Source organism: Callionymus lyra, chromosome 7 (genome assembly GCF_982586985.1).
Source record: "Callionymus lyra chromosome 7, fCalLyr1.hap1.1, whole genome shotgun sequence".
NCBI classification, from domain to species: Eukaryota; Metazoa; Chordata; class Actinopteri; order Syngnathiformes; family Callionymidae; genus Callionymus; species Callionymus lyra.
In genome coordinates, this window is record NC_141824.1 from 12,369,206 (window position 1) to 12,382,719 (window position 13,514).

General features: G+C 36.2%; 1 protein-coding gene across 1 annotated transcript in view; it reads right to left on the reverse strand.

The window, feature by feature from the left end:
- Positions 1-13,514, reverse strand: part of sorl1 (sortilin-related receptor, L(DLR class) A repeats containing) — a 69,389-nt gene that overhangs the window by 50,964 nt on the left and 4,911 nt on the right. Inside the window, exons 2-5 of the mRNA XM_087796360.1 lie at positions 5,035-5,151; positions 3,968-4,096; positions 2,901-3,062; positions 2,519-2,586 (exon numbers count right to left, since the gene is read on the reverse strand). Of these exons, the coding sequence (XP_087652486.1) occupies positions 2,519-2,586; positions 2,901-3,062; positions 3,968-4,096; positions 5,035-5,151 (476 nt within the window). The remainder of the gene's footprint in view (positions 1-2,518; positions 2,587-2,900; positions 3,063-3,967; positions 4,097-5,034; positions 5,152-13,514) is intronic.

A 13,514-nucleotide genomic window follows, 5' to 3' on the forward strand; every position in this document is an offset into this window, starting at 1 on the left:
GACTACTAGGTATTTTTAGGTCGACACCCCGGCTGTACTCTAATGATATATCACTCCACTAGAATAACCATAGTACGCCTTCCTCAATTATTAACTCGTATACTGTAAATCACACCAATGAAGCTTCAGTTTAGTAAACACTGGAGATGTAAGTCAACGTAGACAACAAAGGCAATTGAGCAATTATATTCACTGGCAAAAACAGATAAATTGCGACTCAAGACGTACACATTCCACTCATGCATAATTTACCTCCTGCGTCTAGTCCTTGCCAAGTAAGTGAAAAATGTCTTTTTTTTCTTCATTAATTACGAGTTAGATGTTTTAAAAAGAAAGCTGAATTGTGTCACTGCATGTGATAATTACATGTCTGCCTTCAGACTGCATCATAAAACCAGCCTCAGCTTCAAGTCTCTGCAGACATTCTTAAGACATTTTTATTTGTTCAGGCTTTTCCTTGATTTTCTGGAACTCCTGTGTTGTTCTCAGTGTCCTTTAAAGTATATTTTTTATTGAGTATTGTTTTGATTGTTTAAGCGCTTTGTGACCCTGGTCTGGAAAAGCGCTATATAAATACAAATTACCTACTTACTTACTTACATTCACTGCCATAAAATGGGCTTAAGATAATGTTTCCAAATCTGCTCCTTGATGAAGAACAGAGGAAAGTATTTGAACAACGTCAAATGGTCCAAGACAGTAAAAGTGCTTCAGTATTTCCACGTAACCGCAATATCTTGTAGATGCATTATATTGAAACAAATTTTAAATGACCTATAATGAACGTAATAGTGATAAACATAATCACCATCAGGTCTCGGTTTGGCTCCCTTTAACACCAAAGAAACCCATATTTTGAACTCAAAATGAAAAGTGTTGTGATATATTCTCACACAAAAAGTATTACATATTTTCTCATTGCAAAATGACTATTGGCGAAAACCACAGCTGAAGACTTCAGTAAAAACCGGTTCTTTTGCAGAATGAGGAAGTGGGTTGAGGTGTCAACAGAAAAAGTGAACTGTTAAAACATGCTTCTTGTGGCTGGTTTTTAAAAATCATTGTTGACACATTCTACAAAATGCCTTTAACTTGTTGTGTACTTGCCCTACATTTCTTGAAACCCTTTGTTATATTTGTTGTAAGACTCGATTGTTATTTTTGATAACAAAGTAAGTTTACCAGACCAGGGTCACATAGCGCTTAAACAATCAAAACGAAAATCAATAAAATATATACTAAAAGATCAAGACAACACAGAGACAAACAAAGGAGTCTCAGAGAATTAAGGAAAAGCCTGAACGAATAAAAGTGTCTTGAGCTGTTTCTTGAAGAAGTCAGTAGATCTATCAATCCCAGAGAGAAAGAGCAGATGTATGAATGAAGACACAAATTGAAAAGTATTTTCTAGTGATGCTATTTGTCCACAGTTGAGTTCTGAATAAATAATTACTAAAATTCCGGGCAGTGGATTTGAAAAAAGACCCAAGAACATGCATAATAGTAACAAAAAGACCATTTTTCCTGCTCTTATCTCAATCCTCCCGCTGTGTTGCAACAGTCCGGCACACTAGCCAGGTCCAAATGTGTGTGATGGACTCCAGATGGTGTGAAACGGTTACGTCATCCTACGATTCCTTTTCTTACTGTTCGGGTTGACGACTCGGCATCTCGACGTGACACATTTAAACTTTAATACTATAATAAAGAATTCAAGATGTTCATGTTTTATACAACGGTCTTTCAGGATACACTGGTCCCTCGTTATACTGCCGTTCACCCTTCGTGGCACTGCATGTTTAATTCAATTAAATATGCCCCCCTTTTCTTATGGCGCCGACAAAACTGCAGACTCCCATGATGCCTTTCTACACACTGCCCCATGTGGTGAGGGTTCATTTGTCTTTAAAATTCATTCATTCATTTTCTACCGGCTTATCCCTTTCCGGGGTCATGGGGAGACTGGGGCTTATCCCAGTTTCATAGGGTGAGAGGCAGGGGACACCCTGGACAGGACGCCAGTATGTCGCAGGGCACACAAAGACAGACAACTATTCGCACACACACACACACACACTCACACCTACAGACAATTTCCCCAAGCTCTCATTCAACTTATGTATGTTTTTGGACTGTGGGAGGAAACCGGAGTGCCCGGAGTAAACCCACGCAATACGTGGAGAACATACAAACTCCGACCCTGGAAGCGAACCGGCAACCTTCTTGCAACCTAGCTAACCAAATACTGCATTTAAATTCTACGTCTCTGTTGCTTTGTCACAAGAAATCAGCTATAGTTGGTCGGCTGGGCGGCAAAGCATTACGGGAGCTGGTCAGGGCACTGTTACTGAGGGGGTCGTTGAGAGGGATGACCCCTCATTTCCAATTTTTTTGTTCACAAGTTGAGATAAACGTTGTTGTCATGTAACCCCCGCATTAAAAGGCGGGGGACAGTATTTCCGTCTTTCTCTGCAGTGAGGACCCCACTTGAGATGAGTCGGCACATCGGTTAACTTACCAGAAGTAGGTCTTCACGTGCTCTTGAATCAACACCCACGTCTCCCCAAAGTCGTCTGATTTCCAGAGCTGCAGCACAAGAGGGGGTGTAGAAGAGGAGGGGAAAGGAGGAGGAAAAAAAAGGGGGGTGGAGGGGTGTAGTGTAAAAAAAAAAAAAATGTAGGTCAGTCCATTTCTTCATTTTGAGACACTGCACTGGAATAAGTGTTCGGCTGCTATTGTTCTTTCACTCCAGAGTGCAACTCAAAAGATGCACGGAGAGCATAAACAAAAGCTTGTGAGCAGCTGAGATTACAAGATATTGGTTGAGGAAAAAAATGACTTTTTCCGTGTCGTCTCACGAGTCGGTTATCAGAACAACGTTTCCGGGAGATCCTTTTTACCTGCTTGTTGGGATGAGAGCCGTCGTATCCCAGCACCAGGCTGGAGCGTCGGCTGTGGAGCAGCAGGTCCGTGGGCTTGAACGGGAGCAGGAAACCTTGGACGGTCCTGCAGAAGTCGAAGCTGTTCCACAGGTAATTGTTGGTGGAATCCACAAAGAGATACTGAGAAAAGATGAAAGTATAATCTAAGACTCAAATAACCGCAAGAATACTTTCAAATCAAGTCAATTTGTCCCAGTGAGACGGTCGGTCCAGAAACACGATTAGAAGTTGGGAAATGTGTTAGTTTGTGTCACTTTAAAAGGTAATTTATGCCCATGATTAACTTTATACACAATTACCATTAACTCATTTCTCGGAATGTTCTCAAGTGTATGGAAGTACATCAGTGCCATTACAATATTTAATGGTTGAAAGTTATATTTAATTTTCTGAGGGGGTTAAGCATTAATTATTTAACTTAAAAAATAAGTTTTTTGGTCTGAAAGTTTATTCAAGTATATTGGTACTCTTTTGGTGTGTTTTAACATTTTACTATTGAATGTAAAATCAATAAAAATATATATATATTTAAAAAATGACTTTTTTATTGGAATAAGACTGTCAAACTATGTTTAAATTATGTAATTCATATTGAAAGTATTGGATTTATGAACTTAAATTATTTATATACATAAAAATAATAAACCTTTTAAAATCTAAATGATTGATTTAATTGTTCTTTTACATTCAGTGCTTTAAAAACCATTAAATAAAACAGTTTCAACTCTTGACATTTTAAATTCAATCATTCAATATTTTGGTGGCACTTATACGCTGCCATATTAGACTTAATTTAAAAAAATAAAAAATAAAAAAGGTAAGAAAAGATTGTCTTCTGGTAGCCACACATTCATTATAAGATTATGATCAGAGAGGAATATAATTTGGGGCTCAGCATCTGTACAATAGATCTTTTTTTAATGAAACAAGTGTAGTTACAACTTAAAGCGTATTTTAATCTGCACATATAACAGACTTTCTATATTACTAAATGTGAGCGAACAACAATAATGATTCTGACTCACCCTCCTGTTGTCGGCTGGACTGTGATAAAACTGGGAAATGACTTGTTTACTGCCGTCCTTGACCCCCAGCAACTGGAACTTCTCTGAGACAAGGTTGAACACGGTGCCGTAGTCATAGGAGACATAAACCTGGAGGGAAAAGAGTGACACTTAGTGTATATCGACATGATATTTTTAATACATCAGGCTAAGAAGATAAGAGTTTTGACTGCATAACCAGAACACCTGTAATTCAGGACCTGTGATATCAAAACATTCAACAGGCTGTTTAGTCAGTGTTGAAAGATTCATTTTTTAGTACTTATTTTCAAATGTTTACCCCTCAGATTAGGGGAGAGCAGTTTCATTTTCCAAGGGAGCCAGATTATATGATACCACAATCAGTAGAGATGAAGAGGAGGAGCCTCGACAGGATGGAAAGGAACAAGGAACTAGTTTGTAAGGTTTACTTATAGTTAACCATAATATGAGTAAACAGGGATAGAAACGGGTTTACTAGTTATAATATAATGTTTTCAATTAGTTTATATAACTCTATCCCTCCACTTTCTGTACTTCGAAAGTTGTACAGGTTTTTAATTGTCTTGTACTAATGCTTATTGATCATTTTATTTATATTTTTGTCTGTTTAACACTATTGTTTGTTTGTTTTACTATCATGTCGTGTAGTTTTGATTTTATTCATGTATTATTATTTAGAATGTATGTGTTCTTGTGTAAACAACGCAAATTCCCCTAATGTTGGAAAAATTATATCAAAGGTATATTTAATTTAATTTAACTTATTAAATACTAAAAAAAAAGGTATTCTGTGCTATCACAAATTTAAAAGAAAAGGTTTTTTAATACACAATCAATCGATCTTGGTGTAAGAAAGTTACACCAAAAATATGATTAAGCTTTTATTTAACTATATTATTTTTGTGTCATTCACTTGTAAATTATTAATTTGAGACCCTGATTTATTAAAAAACAGATGCTTCAAATGAATTTAAGCAGGAACATTCTGATTTCTATTGTATTGCGCAACATTAAATGCTGTAAAACTGAGGGTGAGCGAAGCTTACAGAGCTGGTCTTCGGCCCAGTAGCTCCGGCGCTGTCTCTCGCCAAGGCAACAATGACTTTGCTCTTCTCTCCTGCCCAGTGGACCACCATCTGGTTGTGAGAGTCATTCAGGCTCGCCTGCAAAAAAAAAATCACATCACAATAAAAAACACAATTTATACACACGTATTTGCAACACAATTCATTGGGAATAGATGAAAACACTCAACATTGACTTGTGATAACGGAAAGAATCTGTTGCATGTTAATAAACTTTGAAGTTGAAACCAGGTCAGATTTTCTCCTGATATTTAAATAGATTGTGTGTTATGGAAGCTGGAATGGTGAGTCATGGGCTCAGGTAGAAACTTTGCTATCTTTGTACTGCAGCGAAAACAAGAGAACACTTAAGAAGTTCCCAGAGGAACCCTCCCAACGGATTCATTAAGTGTGATCTATCCATCATCAAAGTGTATTGTTCATAAATTGAATTCAGGTTTTTATGTTTGTAACAACAAACTAAAGGTTGGCAAACTCGTGAACTTTTACATTTTTATGCATTTTTATGTCATGACAGAAATACATTTAATTTAGACCCATTATGTTGAATCAATTCAGGCCTTTTCAATCTTAATTGACATCCTTGAGCATAAATGTTGTTATTTAATAATAAAAAAAGAGTAAATGACAGTAGTTGCAAACAATATTTTTCTTAATTACAGATTAAAAAACATTCAATTATATTTATTTAAATAACACGTATTAGTTTCTGTTGTGCTCATGTCTGGTTTTGTTTATATTCAGTTCGAAACTTGTAATTCTTTTCTGTATTCATTATTGTATTAATTCTAAATATAATTTTGTTATTCCTATGACTATATCTTCCCCCTAAATAAATGTTATGCTCATATTTTCTTTTCTTACTTGCTTTGTTTTTTGTTTTGTTTTTTCCATTAAAAAAAATGCACCTTGCTTCCATCTTTTGGCTTGATGGCCTCTATAAAAGTCACAGTATATAATGTGTATTTTCTATCTCCCCACAGCCAATAAAACACTTTTAACACATTGAATACATTGATTGATTGGAGGCGAGTTTGAAAGCCTCGAGTTAGTTTCATATTTATTTACTTTTCAAGACAAACGACTGCATCCTTTTTTTCCCCACCAGCAGTTCAATACATTTGCAGGACAATATCACAAAAAAGAAACCATATTAATTAAAGGCGTGTTTCGACAACATGTCCCGGCAGCAAACGTTTAATTCCCCAACGTGCCTAGGAATCGATCTATAATTTACAACCATCATGCATCGTCCACACATGATGGTTTTTCTCCAACACATTAATGCTTTCAAAAGCCAGCTTTCCTCCGGAGACATCAATGAAACAAACTTGCTAGCTAATCGTTTAATTCTTGTTTTGTCTCCCTCTCTCATCGCTCCTGCTGCCAACTGTGACTCAGCGTTTATGAGGAAATATAATGCAAAAGTCTTGATGAATATGAGGCAATCTTTCAATTAATAAATGCTTTTTTTTTTTTATCAAATGAGTCAGGCCTTCGTAACAGATTACATTTTCTGGGTGTTGATACGAGACGACCCTCTTCTTCGCTGTGGCTGACTCACTGCTGGCTCTAAGGCCGAGGTGCCGCAGCAGTAAATCTATGCATTTTGGGCTTCATCGCCTCCGGTGTTTCTCTGCCAGAGGAGACTCTGTGGCCAACCCTCACCGAGGAAAATCTGAAATGTGTGAAAGGGTCTGTAACGTTTACATTTAACGTGAAGCGTTTTTGATTACAGCCGGAGGGAATCTCACCGAGAATACTTAAACGTGTTTAATTATCTACTTTAGTAGACGCTCTATTCTACTTTGGCACAATTTTAAAAATGTTTTTTCTTTTTTCATAACTGGTTCTTGCGAGGAAAGAAAAAGGACAAATGGAATCATGGTTATGAGCAAAGTATCACATTTCTCTCTTAAAGGGCACCAAATGTGCTGATTTAAGTGTCTCTTAAATTCATCTAGGACCTCTATTATACTCATTAGTATTTTTCTTTTGCACAAAACTCTCATTTAATAAAGATATTCACATCAGAAAATACGCTTAAGCCCCGCCCACTTCAAATGCACTGTTTTGGCTTAGAAGAAGTCTCGTCCAAGCAACAAACGAGTTGCATTCAAGGACTCACGTGAATTTCAAAATCACCCCTGAAACTCCCGTTTTGTACATTAAAAACGAACAATACAAATAAGGTTTGTTGCGTAATGTACACATTACAAAAACCCCTAAAGGCAGAAGTAACGCTCACCATTTTTACATAAATATTTATTTTGTTTCACCATTAACATGTAGGTAATTTAGAGCTTCTAGGGGAGGACACTTGCACCGGAGTGACGTCAGAATGTTTAATTTAAACCTAAGTCTCGTTTGGCGAGATTTCAGACGGGAGAGAACTTTATTGAGTAATAACTTCAAAGCAGAGCAACGTCATGATGAATGAACTACTGCATTTAGAAGAGGACGACTTCAACATTTACAACATGTGTCAACAATAAATCAGGAGAGTTGACACACATTAAGTGACAATTTCACTTGCTAATTATCTGTTTAAAGACTTCCATTGTCTGAATATAGGATGATACCGATGAGGTAATGAATCAGATTTTGGATAATTAAATATGATACGCATTATGACGGCTTTGTAATTAACATAATTTTAACTTTGTTTTTGTACGGTAATTCAACATAGCATGTTCACACCATCCCCAAGAACGTTTAAGGTTAAAATGAATATTACACAAAACACCTCAAGTCACAGTTTATGAGTCATTCAACCAGTTTTAAGTTGATGTGTCATCACAAGTTATTTTAGTACAAATATATTAAGGTACCGAAAACTACCCAAAGCTGCTTTAACTAAACTAAAAGCTAGTGTTGATCCAGTATCTCTAGCTGCTTGTTTTGATGGTGAATTACACTATAAATGAAAATACAGGGTCTTATATATTTTTAACCTTAAAAAAAAACAATTTGAACCACATTATATTTAAATAAACTTGAAATTTTCTTTGCCTTAGGATAAAACATCTAAAGATACCGACTACAAACACAAAGTAAAGATAAATCAACAAGAAAGACGCATGTCTTCATTCAAATTGTTCATTTGAAATGTAAGAGACGACAGTTAATTTCAAGCACACGCTATCGTCCTTGGTATTATTGACATTCTGGTGAGGTGTATATGGATATTTAGAATTCCTCAAGTGTGTAATCGCGGATCGTCAATACACACTTGGTGCAGTCCCTCCGTGTGAATCTATAAGCACTACAGCAGTGTTACCTCTGCTATCATCCATCAATCTGTCGGACACTTTCCTTGTGCTGTAGGGGGTTGGGGGGGCGGGGGCGTCGACAAGGACACTATGCAGCTCATTGCTGTACTACCAACCGTAGATACGTACTTAAAAGAGCAATGAGAGTTTCACCAGTAAACACTAATGCAGGACAATGTAAATATTGAGGTAATGCAGTGTCTATACCTTGATAGATTATTTACCAACTACTATAACGATAACTGAAAGTTTTCATTCATTGATTTTTTTTCCTCCATAAGATATGTTTTCAATCAAACACATGGATACATAGATAAAAGTTTTTGCGATTACTCATTCCATCACTAAAATAAATCAATACGGAAGGCGATGGATGAGGTAGACTGTAAAAAAAACACAATGTCTGTCTACTTTCTCTACACCACGCGTCACACATCAATGATGCATCGATTCAATGACGTTGGGATTGCTATGGCGCGTTCAAGAGCATGGGAAATTTTAAAGCAAACACTCCATTACTAAATGGTAATGACAAATGAACACATTGGCTTACGTACCATTGCAATTTGCTTATTTATCAGGGTTTTTTTCAGTGACAACTGAAGTTTACATTGTATGTTTGATTAGTTTAGAGTTGTCTACACTTATATATTGAATTATTTTATTACACTTATCTCGTATTGGTTGTTATTTATTTTACTTTAAGTGTTTTTTCTACAGTAAGGTCAATTTTACTTTCTTCAAGTGATCTTTATTTAACAAACAACATTGTGGGTGAATGTTTAAGGTGAAATTATATGTATAACTTGATGTGTTTTCTGATACCCAACAAATATCTTATTGCAAAAAAAAAAACCTTGCAAAGACCCAAAGACAGTAGCATGTATCCAGAAAATGAAATAAAATAAGTGAAAACATCTAAAGATGATTTACTTATTTTTATAGCGAGTCAAGATGCAGGCAAAAGTTAGTGGTGATCTTGAGTTGTAGATGTCACCGTCATCCCTCCATTTGAAGTTCCCTACGAAGGTTGAATCGACTTGGACTGTGACTTAACAACACGCTCTCCATATATAAAGGACCGTGGCTCTGGATCAAACTAATCACATATAGTGCCGGGCAAGCACTATAAATGAGCGACGAAGCTGACTTGCAAAAAAATGATCCAAGTAGTAATAATTCTGCATTTTTGTAAAACTCCAGAGAGCGATGTAAGGGCAATGGAAAAGCCGGTCAATAACATAGTCGTCGTACAGCTTTAGCCTTAAGCGTCTCGCAACAGGCCAGAATAACAAAAAATTCAAAATTAAATGAGGCATAAATGTGATGCTAAAATGCTAGCAGTCGCTGGAATGTAGGTCACCTGGTGAACGAGTTTGACTTCATGGCCCACATCTTTCCCGCCTCTTGACAATATTCAGTGCTGAATTATTCCTGACAGCACAAGGCTCCATCTTTTAATTCCACAAGATGACAATCAGACATACGTGTCTATTCAAAACCGTGTTGGCTATTGTGTATTTATGCTGCTCTACACCAGTACAAGTCAGAAATATTTGTTTACCTGGATTTTATATCAGTGTCTTTAAGGAGTTATAGGTTCATAGTCTGGATTAATAGGACTGATTAACGGATATATGATGTGATGTTTCTGTTAAAAATAACTATATTAGATCTTTAAAAAGAGCAACGTTTGTGCAAATTCCATGTGAGTCTTGGAAAATCTTCGAAATTGGCCAATGAAATATTACAGAGCTTTAGATTTGCTGAGACCGTATCACCACAAGAACCCGATACAAGACAAACAAATATTACACAGTTGTCAGCGACACATTAGACTAATCCGTTGTGATGAGTCAATAAAACATGTGTCTCGAACAAGAGGGGTTAGGATTACACTTCGCCTCAATGGAAACATACGAGGCTGAAAAAAAATGGAGCTTAAGTGGGTCAGTTGTCAAAAAAGAGGTGAACTCACAGAAGATAATGAATGATTGACATGGTTAGCGATAGAAATGCCATGGTAAAAATGTATTTTGTAATATTTTAAACACTTCCACCAGAGGCGTCTGCAGTGTATATTCGTATGTAGTTGCAACACTCGATATGATAATAGCCGTCACAGATGAGTGCAGTTTCCATTCAGCATGCAGTTATTTGTCTTGCATTTCAATGTGCACCCCGTGTATCCCGCTCTCCATGCAGCTGAGACAAATATGAGCTAAGCCAGAAGGCGAAGTACATTAATACTGAGTATCCACCACGACCACAATTGATTAAAAAAAATTACAATTTCTTGTCCTGTACCCACAATTTTTACACGCCAAGTCATTTTTAAGTAAGATTAATGCATGGATATTGTGACCTACGAAAATGCCAGTGATTTAAGATAATAACATAAGACAAGGAACAGATTGATGAGCGAGCACAAACGCTGATATTATTAAGATAGATTGCGCCTCCAAGAATGAAAAGAAAATAATAAATTTAGACTCATTCTTGACACGCTTGGTAAATGAACATATTGTTCGGGCCTCGACTAATGGCCTCCAATAGTTACATTCTTAAACCATAAACTCGTCACCAATGTTTTCTGAGCCAAAATTAAATGAATCAAAACTGAATCATGTTAATTTATTAAAATCTAAATCCTTTCCTTCAATCTGCATGCTTCTTTGATATGTAAAATGCAGGGGGTGCCTGAGGATTGTAACAGACAGATGTAAATATTTGCCCTCAGGCGTCTGTTGTTGTGGTTCCATTGAGCATAGCTTGGCTTAACCAGAGTGTCTACGAGCCCCCCCTTGTGTGAAGATCTTTTTTTTTTCCACAGACAAGTTGTTACATGATGCTGAAAAACATGCTCAACTACTTTTGTGGGTAGGATCCTAATAAATAGCATGTAGCTTTTGGACTAACCTGACGGCTTTTTACTGGTCTAACAGTAAATATAATTCACCCGTCATGTAACCAATTTTAAAAATGCAGTCTCATTCATCCAGTAATATGTATTAGGGGTTTTAAAAAGTTAATTAAAAACTTGTTTTAATTAAAGTCATCAAATGAAAATAACATACCTAAACGGTTATGGTATATTGTTAGAAACAGACAGACTATTATATTTTATACTGGCCTGAATATCTCAATATTAACCATTTTTTGCAAGGCAATATAAATATTTTTTTAAAGGTTACTATCTGTAGTAGGTTGCCAACAATTTATCAATAACCACCAAAAAACTGTCTACAGTCCAATAGGTTTATTAGGTAAGAGTTGCTCAGCTGTGGACTTGTTCAAACCATATCGCCCAGAGGTGTTTATTGGCAGGAATCTGGCAGTAGGATAAGTATCATGATGCAGGGGCAACAATAAGATATATTGCAATACTGCAGTAACAAGGACATATTTTTAGTACTGTACTTGACTCTGGTATTGCATAATTTAGGTTTAACGTCCTTCGCAGCTAAAGAAACAATGCCAGCAATGGCTGAGGACAAGAGGATACTGTTGACTCGAACAGCTCTTAAAGCTGATGTTTGGAAATAGTTTGGTTTAAAAAAAATAAATGAAGTAATGATACGATATTTTGCAATTTATTGCGAAACTGTAGTAACAAGGATATATTTGTAGTACTGTCCAAGTACTTGACTCTGGTGTTGCAGAATTTACATTTAACTTTACGTCCTTTGCAGCTAAAGAAACAATCCCGGCGATGGCTGAGGACGAGAGGATACTGTTGACTCCAACAGCTCTTAAAGCTGATGTTTGGAAATATTTTGGTTTAAAAAAATAAATGAAGTAATGATACGATATTTTGCGATTTATTGCGATACTGTAGTAAAAAGGATATTTTTGTAGTACTGTCCAAGTACTTGACTCTGGTGTTGCAGAATTTACGTTTAACTTTACGTCCTTCGCAGCTAAAGAAACAACTCCAACAGCTCTTAAATCTGATGTTTGGAAATAGTTTGGTTTAAAAGTAATGATATGATATTTGGAGATTTATTGCGAAACTGTAAGAAACAAGGATATATCTGTAGTACTGTCGAGTACTCGACTCTGGTGTTGCAGAATTTACAGACCTGTGACTTTTGACAAAGTCGTAACTGCTTTCATTTGTTTTGAAACCAAAATATGTCCAAACTTCAGCTTAAAAAGCTGCTGCAGTCGACTTTATCCTCTCGTCCTCAGCCATCGCCGGGATCTCGCAGGATTGAATTTTTACGTCAACTGCCTAGGACGTAATGACTACAGCCATCTAGTCGCTAGAAGTCTAATTGGTACACGAAAATTAACAGACGCGGTGCATTGTGGATATTCATTTTAAACAAAACATCTAACGTTTTTTTACAAAGATTTTATTGTAATACAAAACAAAGATTAATTCTAAAAAATAAAATGCTGAATATTAATGTGTTCCGGAAACTTGTTGTGATTTGGTCTTAAGCTAATACTTTTTTGTGCAGCCAACTGGAACAAGACCCCTCTATTGTCGAGGCTTCCAACAGACAGTTGTATGAATTAAACTTCCCGTCCATCAGTCCAAGCACATGACTCTCATTTGATACTTCCGTGTGTTCATTTAGCTCGACTGGTCTTGTGCATCAGAGGATCGGAAGAACGTCCGCCCAGACACGAATTCAATGTGCAATTGATTAAACTGTGTGATGTGATTCATTATTTTATGAAGTCTTCAACAGTTGATTTAGTATTTAGCAACAACAATTGATCTTAAGATCCCACAAGTGAAACAAAAGTACATACTCTTGCGCACATCCATGAGCTTTTTAAAGTACAACATATCGGCAAAAGATGTCAGATAATGAGTAATTTGAAAACATGAAGGTATTTCTCAACATGATCAGCCCTTTTTTTACCTGTTTAAATGCCCAAGTAAATACGTTATTTTTATTCAACATCACAATATAAATTCAACATAACAATATTAAAATATGAAACCTAATTCGTGTATCCTGGGAATCATAATAGAGTTCAAAGGTTGATTTTTATTTATATTAATCGATGTAGGAATTATCAGGACAAAAAAACGAATAAATAAGCTCATAAAAAAGTGCATTTTGTATTTCTCAACAACAACAGCATATAACTTTCAGGTTGGTTATAATGATGTGAGATCATCTCTAGAGTATAAATCTAAAACAATGTCAT